Raw genomic sequence first — 10,102 nt, 5'->3', positions numbered from 1 at the left:
CCTTTAGGAGCCTGTGAATGTTAGGGTTTCCCTTTGTCTTTGCAAACAAGGGCAGGCATGGGACTGGGGAGAGTTTCTGTCATAGGAAGATTGGGTAGGATGGGACCCTTTTCCAGGGCTCTGCTCTGGGATGCAAGGCTGGACACTCTGCAAGGGGCAGTAGATCCCAGGGGGTGGCAGGCTCAGAGCAGTTCAGCTGCTGAGAGACTGGACCCTGAACTGTGTGTGAGGCTCAGAGCTGCCTGTGGGCCCTGCTGCTCAGTTGTCCAGCAGCTATGAGTCGGTGAGGAAAGTTCCTGTCTCTGCTGGCCTCCTGCCCTATGGAAGCCTGTGGGCCTGGCTGGGGCATAGGTGGCCACCTGGACACTGGCATGCTTTCCCCAGCACCCTCTTCTGCCGAGCCATTTTTTGAGGGGCTCTGGTAGGGGTGAGAGGATGGAGCTGTCGGTGCTGTGAGGAGTTGGGCTTAGGGCTGAGGACAGCTTTGAGTCATTGAAAACATTCCAGAGTCATTCTTTGCACTGCCGGCCAGGTCCTTGCCTCTTTCTTTGGAGGGACATTTCCCTCCTCCCCTAGGGTCCATCTGGTGCCCACTGTGCACCTCTGTGCCCTGCCCTTGCACCCTCATCGTGGCGTGTCTGGTCCTTGGCAGAGAAGGGTACTCAGTGGGGTTGGAAGCATGGTTAGGAGCACCTGCTCTCGGAAACCCATGTCTTGCTGCTGCACAAGCAGAAACATACCTGCGCTGGCAGGGTTCCTGCAGAGACCGGCAGTGTCAGTATGTTTCTTTCTTACTGACCTCAGCGCCTGTGCCAGTCTGTGTGGCGGAGGCCAGCTGGCCACCTTTCCTAGGCCCAGATGGCACTGCCCTTCCTAGAGAGGACGGAGGGTTCAGGTGGTACCAGGTGCTTGGCCTGGGCTACCTTTCCTGCTTGGCACCTGGAAGCTCAGGATGGGGCAGCACTGGCGCCTGCCCAGGAGTCCAAGGTAGCCCTGGTGAGGCCGAGGGCCTCGGGGAGAGGCAGGGCTGCAGGCCGACTGCAGCATCGGGAGGCAAGCAGCATGACTTCTGGCGAAGCCTGGGTGGCCTCTCGTGTGACCTGGGAGGCGCAACCACAGAGTCGAGGCTGCACACCAAAGGCCACTGGCAATTTGATTTGGGCCCTGCTGTGTTTCAAAAGGAGCCACCATTTAGTTTTGGGGGGTTTCAGCTTCCCTATGGGTCTGGTTTTGTCAGCTTTCAGGACAGGCCCCTCAGGGAGGCCTCTGCATCCTGAAGTGTAAAGACACTTGCTCTTTATTTTTTGGTCCCTTTCTGTCCTTGAGGGTGTGTGATGGACTTCATGTGGTATAGAGACAGTAGCCTAGGCTGTGAAATGAAATGCAAATCCCAGTTTCTCTCTTTGTTGCCTCATTGCCTCCACCTCATTTTCTCATTAGTGCAAATGGGGCAGGAGCCTCTGTCCCTTCTCAGGCAGTTTGAGTTCTCAGTGAGGTGACACATGTACCTGCATGCATTGGGCAGTGTGGGCTCATGTGCCGTGTACTGTGCCCCTGGGGCTGCAGCCCTGTGTGGGGTCAGTGCTGAGGCCCTTTGAGTGCCTCAATGAGCCCCATCCTGCCCCAGAGCCCTGGTTCGAGTGACCCAGTTATCTGATGCGTGCATGCCTGTTCTTGCCCACAGGTGGTACGCGTGGGCAGGGCGAGGGGACATGGGGCCCGACATGGAGCTGCCCAGCCACTCGAAGCAGCTCCTGCTGCAGCTGAACCAGCAGAGGACCAAGGGCTTCCTGTGTGATGTCATCATCATGGTGGAGAACTCCATCTTCCGGGCTCACAAGAATGTCCTGGCTGCCAGCAGCATCTACTTCAAGTCCCTGGTCCTGCACGACAACCTCATCAACCTGGACACAGACATGGTCAGCTCTACAGTGTTCCAGCAGATCCTGGACTTCATCTACACAGGCAAGCTGCTGCCCAGTGACCAGCCAGCTGAGCCCAACTTCAGCACCCTTCTCACTGCTGCCAGCTACCTCCAGCTGCCCGAGTTGGCAGCCCTCTGCCGTCGCAAACTCAAGAGAGCCGGCAAGCCCTTTGGCTCTGGGAGGGCAGGGGCCACCGGCATGGGGCGGCCCCCCCGTAGCCAGCGGCTGTCCACGGCCTCTGTCATCCAGGCTCGTTATCAGGGGCTTGTAGATGGGCGTAAGGGGGCCCACGCCCCCCAGGAGCTCCCCCAAGCCAAAGGCTCAGATGATGAGCTCTTTCTTGGTGGCTCTAACCAGGAAGGTGTGCAAGGTTTGAACCGGGCCATCTGCCCAGCTGGCGGGGAGACGGGCCTCGGGGGCTGCAGTAGCAGCACTAATGGGAGCAGTGGGGGCTGTGAGCAGGAGCTGGGCTTGGACTTGTCCAAGAAAAGCCCACCCCTGCCCCCTGCCACCCCTGGTCCCCACCTCACTCCCGACGACCCAGCCCAGCTGAGTGACAGCCAACACGGCTCGCCCCCTTCAGCCTCTGCTCCTGTTGCCAATAGTGCCTCTTACTCTGAGCTGGGGGGCACCCCCGATGAGCCCATGGATCTGGAGGGGGCTGAGGACAACCACCTGAGCCTGCTGGAGGTGACTGGCGGGCAGCCTCGGAAGAGCCTCCGACACTCCACTCGGAAGAAGGAGTGGGGCAAGAAGGAACCTGTGGCCGGCTCCCCTTTTGAGCGGAGAGAAGTGGGGCCCAAGGGTCCCTGCCCGGGAGAGGAGGGTGAGGGGGTCGGGGACAGGGTTCCCAATGGCATCCTGGCTGGTGGGGCTGGCCCTAGCGGGCCCTATGGAGAGCCCCCCTACCCCTGCAAGGAGGAGGAGGAGAATGGCAAGGACGCAAGTGAAGATAGTGCGCAGAGTGGGAGTGAGGGGGGCAGTGGCCATGCCAGCGCCCACTACATGTACCGGCAGGAAGGCTACGAGACGGTGTCCTATGGGGACAACCTGTACGTGTGCATCCCCTGCGCCAAGGGCTTCCCCAGCTCCGAGCAGCTCAACGCGCACGTGGAGACGCACACGGAGGAAGAGCTGTTCATCAAGGAAGAGGGGGCCTATGAGACAGGCAGTGGGGGCGCTGAGGAGGAGGCCGAGGACCTGTCGGCGCCCAGCGCAGCTTATGCGGCTGAGCCCCGACCCTTCAAGTGTTCGGTCTGTGAGAAGACCTACAAGGACCCGGCCACTCTGCGGCAGCACGAGAAGACGCACTGGCTGACGCGGCCCTTCCCCTGCAACATCTGCGGCAAGATGTTCACGCAGCGTGGCACCATGACGCGTCACATGCGGAGCCACCTGGGCCTGAAGCCCTTCGCCTGCGATGAGTGTGGCATGCGCTTCACCCGCCAGTACCGCCTCACTGAGCACATGCGTGTGCACTCAGGTGAGAAGCCCTATGAGTGCCAGCTGTGCGGGGGCAAGTTCACCCAGCAGCGCAACCTCATCAGCCACCTGCGAATGCACACTTCCCCCTCCTAGAAGCCAAAGACCCGAGGGCGCCCTCTGCCACCTTGCTCCCCGGGAACCCATGGAAGGAGAAGCGAGGTGGTGCAGCGGCAGGGGCAAGACCCTGGGTCCAGTGGAGGCTCCGGGTGGCCCCTCTGGCCCCCCCTTGCCCACACCCAGAGCTTTAATCGACAGTCTGTACCAAGCAGAGCCGACAGGAGGGAAGCCAGGGGTCCCAGCCCGTCTACCTCCCCATCTCACCCAGGTCCCCAGCTCCCCGCGGGGACCACCGCAGGGCCTGTGGGCTGGGTCACGTGGGTCTCGCTGGGACCTGGTCCCTTTGCTGCAGGCGGCTTGGAGAAAGGGGGCAGTGGGGGCCTCCATGCTGGTGATGGCCAGGGTGTTGTCGGGAGCAGGCCCCACCCCGCTAGCCGGTGTCTGTGTGTGTGCACATGTGCTTGTGTCTGTGCGGGCACATGCGGCCCTGGTTCTGCAGGGAACAGGTGCTGGGGGTGCAGATCCCTCCCTCCTTGAGCCAGGGTGGCACTGCTCACTGGCGCTGGGACAGTCAGGGTGACCCCACCGCCTACCTCTCTACAACTAAAGAGCCCTCTGGGCCTGTGTTGCTGTTATTCCTACTGATCTGTTCCTCTATTTTTCTTTTTTCTTTTTGTTTTTTAAACCAAAACAAACAATAGCTTATTTTCTTCCCAGCCCCTCTGGGGCTGAGCCTGGGTCTGAAGACTGAATGTAACAGGGGCCGTTGGCCCTCCTGCGCGTCCCTGGCTCTGACGCTGCAGGGGTGTCGGCGTGCCACCACTCCAGGCCTCAGAAGCCCTTCTTGCCCAAAGGCTTCCCTGGTCCCTGAGCCCTGCCTCGGCTGCCTCAGGAGAGTGCTTTTCCTGTAGTTTCCAAGGATTATTCTTTGTTTAGAGGTACTTGTTTTTTATTAAGAGAAAAACCAGTGTAACGTTTATGTGACTGAACTGGAAGGTCTGGGGTTCCGGGGGGTGGGGGGAGGCTGGACTCGATGCCGGGGCCATTGGTACTCGTTTTCATTTGTGTGTGTGTGTGTGCCTGTGTGTCTGTGTGTGGTGTGTGCCGTACGCGTGGGCAGACGTTTCACTTTCCCTCCTTCCTCACTGAACAAGGTGGAGACTTGTGACTTTTGCTACCTCTTGAATTCATGACGACAATATGTTGGTGACTGGCATGGAAGCCCTCGGCATCCCTGCTTTGTCCTCTTAACACCCAGGAAGTCGTGTGCAGGAGTCACCGGGCTCCAAGTGGCCCAGTACCTGCAGCTCACCTGTGTTTTCCCTTTGGGCCTTGGGCCACATCCACCCCCAGGGGACCCTGGGACCCCAGGCACACGAACCTGTTTCTGGTGTGGGTGAGGTGTGAGGCCCCAGCATGGAGCCAGGCACTGGGTGCTGACGGGAACCATGAGGAGGGTGGCAGGTCTTTGCAGCTCCTGGCCCGGCTGAGTCGGAGGTGAGCCCTCCTCGTCCTGCCACCCCCACCCTCCATTCCTGCAAGAGTTGAGCTTGTAAGAGCTGACCATAGGACCCCCCCCCCACCCAGAGAACAGGGATTGTACTTCTCTGAGCAGACACTGTCTAGGGTTCCTCAATCAGCCTCAGACACTTCCATGAACCCCGAAGTGGGCTCTCAAGGCCACAGCACAGTCCCACTGCCTTCGGCCAACTGGAGCTGTGGGGCTGGGCCTGCAGGCTTCTTGCTTCGTGACTTCCCCTTTTTTTCCTCTCTCTTTCCATTCTATTTTAAGTTTAGACCAAAAAAATTCCAGAGTCATCCCCTACCCCCAACCCTCCAGAGACCCTCCAACTGAAAACAGAGCCTGAGTTCAGGGACCCGAGTGGTGAGCAGTGTGTTTTGGGGGTGAGGGAGCTTGGGCGGATGACGCTCCTGGCTGAGCCCTCCTTGTGGCGATCCCAGCCTGAGAAGGCCCCTCTTCCCTCCTGGTGGGAAGCAGAGAAGTGGACCCACGGTCTCAGATTCCAGCGAGTCAGGCTGGGGACCTTGCGGGGAGGAGACCCCTGGACTCCACCGCTCCTCAGTGATGGGGCTCCCCTTGTTCTGACCCCACCCCACCCTGTCAGCACTTAAGCCACACGACACAAAGTCTGTACCGCACGGGAACTGCACGCGCCCGGCTGTGTACGTGGCCTCCGGGGCTGTGGGCAGCCGCATCTGTGACATGACTTATGAAAGTAGGTGATTCCTTTGCAGAACTTCAGGGACTGGGAGCAGAGGCCCCTCACTCAACTACGTTTGTGCGACATAGTATTGTACCCACCTTAGTATTGTATGGAGCCTTTTCTGTATTTTAATGAGAAAGCAGAACACTAGTTTCCTATTTAAGACTTTAAGGGTTTGTGGGGCGGGGTGGGATTAACACAACATTTGGCTTTGTTTTCTTTTTCCTTTGATTTCCACGTTGGGTGTGTGCGAGTGTGTGTGTGTGTGTGATGTTAAGAGCCTCACAAAGAAGCTGGGTTATTGGAGGCCAAGGTGGCTTACAGTTCTCTGCGTTTGTCACTTAATTCCTAAATGTTTCGGAGAAACAGGAAACAGAAAATAGCAGATACCATGTAGGAAAGAGAGGATAAACAAAGAAAAAAAGATAAGCTCATATCCAAATTCACAAAGCCTATTTTTTAAACCAAAGCACATTTTGAATGAGTATGGAACCTCCATGGGCTCAGACAAAAGTTACTAATATATTTATCTCATTGTTTACATAAGCTCTTACAGTTTCAGACCTCAGCAGCTGTTTAAGGCCAGTCCAGGGAACCCTCGCCTGCTGCTGGAAGCCCTTCTGAGTTGGCCCTGGAGTGGTTCACGGGCAGAGCGGGGCAGCCCTGGGACTAGGGAAGGGCCTGGAAACCTCCCTGGATTCACCTGAGCCCTCCTCCCCATTCCCAGGGCCCCTCCAAGCCCAGCTGGCACCAAAGAGCTTGTGCCAGTGCTGACCAGCCCCCAAGGCCCTCTGGCCCAGACCAAGCTGGTCCTGACCATGCTGGCCTACGTGGGGGTGGCCGTCAGTTCTGGCCACAGGACCCGAGTCTGGGCTTGAGTCCCCCTGCTGCTCTGCCCGTGACCCTCGGGGATGGGTTGATGTGAGGGTCCCACTCAAGCCAAAAAGCCGGGACCTTTGCACAGCCCAGTCAACTCCAGTGGGTCCCCATTTGTGGTGACCCCCCTAACCCCACCCCAAGCAGCAGAAAGGGCTGACTGGGTCTGGTCCTTACCAACACAGACGGTGCAAACACTCTTAACAGTGTTGTTTTTGTATCAATATGTTCGTGCAGTGATGAATGTATTTATTTCTCAGACTTGGGGCGAGTGAGCAGGTGGCAGGTCAGGCTCCGCCACTGCACACTCCCGCCGGACCGAGCCCCAGCAAGGGCTCCTCCAGGATTGCAAAAAAAGGAAGAGAAAAGATGAACCTTTAAGCAAATAAGAATCTCAGAGACTAGCAGCATAGCCATACACCTCAGCCTGTGAAATGAACAATCCGGACCCTCCCCGACCTTCCCCACCTCACACAGCCGTGTGTGTTTCCCGTTCGTCACCACTCGGGGGCGCTGGGCCGCCCACCCACTCCCCCAACCCGTCAGTATTCACTGGACCTCAGGCGCCATGCAGGAGTGCGATCTGGGCTGGGCCACTGGGCAGGCCAATCCCCTGCCCTCCCTCCCGGCCATCCTGAGTCGGGGTGAGGCTTGGGCAGCCGGAGGGCAGAGCTCAGGGAGCAGGAGGCTGCATCCGTCCACCCCCAGGTGTGGGGGACAAAAGCCAAAGGCGCCAGGCCTTGGAGCAGACAAGGGCTCTCAGCCCTGCCATGCCCTCTGAATTCAGGGACCAAGGCCCTCCTGTTTCCCAGAACCCCATTGGGGCAGATGTTACTGAACCTGTGAATCAGATGCCAGGGGTGAGGGGCTGGGGAGGGACCTAACCTGACCCTGTCTGACATTCCACGCCGGGGTGGGCATGAGCTGTGGGAACTGAGGCTGCCCAGGACCCCCTTCCTAGGATGCCCCAGCTTCAGTCCCCACTTTAACTTTCTACCAGGACCCCCTCCCCCTACCTCAACCTTGCTATTTATTGCTGTAATTTATTGACCTCAAAAATGCTGCATAACAGACCTCACTGGGGCAGGGAGGATCCCCCAGGGCTCCCCCGCCTCCACTTGGCGGGCCCCGTGGGGCCAGGTGCTGAGGGGAGCCTCTCTACCCCACCCATCACTAGTTTCCCTCTGCCCCCACCCTGGGGGCCCCAGGTTGGGCACTGGCTCATTTCTTGCAAATACCTCGAATGGGGAGGGGGGAGGGATGGGGTTTAAGTGTTTTGTTTAATTGGAACTGGAAGAGGGATCACGTTCTACTTTATGCCCTTCCCAGAAAGGGGGAGGGACACCAGGATCGCACTCCTGTACCGGCCACCGCCACTGTCACTCATCATATTGAGTTCACATCCCTTGAGAGTTTGTATAAATTCAGGTCAGCGCTGCAGCTATGCAGCCGCCCAGTGTCATAGAAAAGCAATTCACCAACGACTGATCTCTCCATTCAGAAGTGTGCAGTCTTAATGTACAGCGATGAGAAACTGTTATTTTATGATCTTTTCATTAAAAGCTTGATTGAAAATGTCTGGTGTGGGACCTCCGTATTCTGCTTTGGCTGTTCTCTAGCAAAGTGACATGGCTTCCAAATCTTAGGAGGGTGGAGTCTGGGATGGGCATCTGCCTGCCACCATTCAGCAGTGCTTATCGGTGCTTGGTGAGTCCTTCGGGGTGTACACTGGGCCAGGGAAGTAGCACTTTGGTGTCAGCATCCTCTTGGGCAGTGTTGGCCTGAGTTAGCTGAGGCTGCCTGGGAAGCAGCGATGCGTGCAGTTAGGTGCACAGACCTGGGGACAAAGAGTTGAGGCTGAGGAAGGGCTGGAGCAAGGTGAGGGCTACTCCCTTCTGCCCACCGCTGCTTGCCTGAGGGGAGGAGGGGGGGAAGGAAAAGGGGTAACATTAATCCCCAGGGTGAGGGACCACCTGAGATGGGATCCTAGCATGAAGACCCAGGAGGAGGAGCAAGGATGGAGGGCGATGGCCACGCTGGACCTCCAGTTCAGACTGCGAGCATCTGTGGTGGCTCCGGGCGGCAGGACATGAGCCCAGTGACCCCAGACGCCCAGAAGAGCTTGAGCACGGCTCCTTGGGGTCTTGGTGAGTTCTGCTCATTTGCTTTACTATTATCTTTTGGCTTTATCAAAGTAATTCCTGAATATAGTTTAAATAATTAAATGGTTCTTAAAAGGGCTTAAATAGTTTTGTCTCCCCAACTCCATCCCATGCTATATACAGCCCATCTCTTCTAATTATTTTAGCACTTTCTTCTGCATTTATCTCTCCATGTCTAAATCGTATTCTTTTTTTGTTTTGTTTTGTTTTGAGACGGAGTTTCGCTCTTGTTACCCAGGCTGGAGTGCAATGGCGCGATCTCGGCTCACCGCAACCTCCGCCTCCTGGGTTCAGGCAATTCTCCTACCTCAGCCTCCCGAGTAGCTGGGGTTACAGGCACGTGCCACGATGCCCAGCTAATTTTTTGTATTTTTAGTAGAGACGGGGTTTCACCATGTTAACCAGGATGGTCTCGATCTCTTGACCTCGTAATCCACCCGCCTTGGCCTCCCAAAGTGCTGGGATTACAGGCTTGAGCCACCGCGCCCGGCTAAATAGTATTTCTTATACTGCTGTCCTATTCCTTTTTGGAGTCTTTGGACTTTTATCCATGAGGATTATTTAGTTCATTTATATTCTCTTCTCCCTAATTTATATCCCCCAAATAGTTACCAAATGTGTAGTTTGATGTTCAGGTTGGCAGACTTTATATTAAGTAGTCAGATTGTAAAAATATATAAATATATATGTGTGTGTGTGTGTGTGTGTATAATACATATACATATATGTGTGTGTATATATATATATGTATACACACACACACACACACACACATATGCACACACACACATTTACCCAAGCTTTCATCCCGGCTGGAGTGCAGTGGATCCCAGCTCACTGTAACCTCAAACTCCTGGGCTCAAGTGATCCTCCCACCTCAGCCTCCCATGTGACTGGGACTGCAGGTGTGAGCCACCACAGCCAGCTCGAAAATTAGCTTGTTTCTTGTTTTCATAGAGACAGGGTCTTGTTATCTTGTCAGGCTAGTGTTGAACTCCTGGCTTTGAGAGATTCTCTTAACTCAGCCTCCCAACGTGCTTGGATTACAGATATAAGCCACTACATCTGGCTGCCAGATAGTAAATATTTCAGGCTCTGCAGGTCATACCAGCTCTGTTGTGACTACTCAGCCTTCTGTCATAGTGCAAAAGTAGCCATCAGTGGGGCTGTTTGGCTCATGCGTGGTCTTGAACTCTGGTCAGGAGTTCAAGACCAGACTGGAGTGTGCCCAGCAAGTAGCTGGGACTACAGGTGTAAACCATCACACCTGGCTAATTTTTTAAATTTTTGTAGAGATGGGGTTTCATTGTATTGCCCAGGCTGACCTTGAACTCCAGGGCTCAAGTGATCCAACCATCTTGGTCTCCCAAAG

At 56.2% G+C, this 10,102-nt stretch overlaps 1 protein-coding gene across 5 annotated transcripts in view; it reads left to right on the top strand.

The window, feature by feature from the left end:
- The window catches only part of HIC2 (HIC ZBTB transcriptional repressor 2), a 32,598-nt gene extending 23,540 nt beyond the window's left edge, over positions 1–9,058 (top strand). For 4 of the 5 annotated variants that reach the window (XM_039462510.2, XM_039462509.2, XM_074391230.1 and 1 more), the window contains one exon: positions 1,685–8,513. In XM_039462510.2, the coding sequence (XP_039318444.1) occupies positions 1,685–3,503 (1,819 nt within the window). In that variant the 3' untranslated portion in view covers positions 3,504–8,513. The other variant, XM_074391231.1, reaches the window with a different exon arrangement.
- Positions 9,059–10,102: the final 1,044 nt, after the last annotated feature.

The sequence above is a fragment of the Saimiri boliviensis genome, chromosome 21 (assembly GCF_048565385.1).
Source record: "Saimiri boliviensis isolate mSaiBol1 chromosome 21, mSaiBol1.pri, whole genome shotgun sequence".
NCBI classification, from domain to species: domain Eukaryota; kingdom Metazoa; phylum Chordata; class Mammalia; order Primates; family Cebidae; genus Saimiri; species Saimiri boliviensis.
The sequence above is the reverse complement of the archived record's forward strand: the minus strand, read 5'-3'. Positions and strand labels throughout refer to the sequence as shown.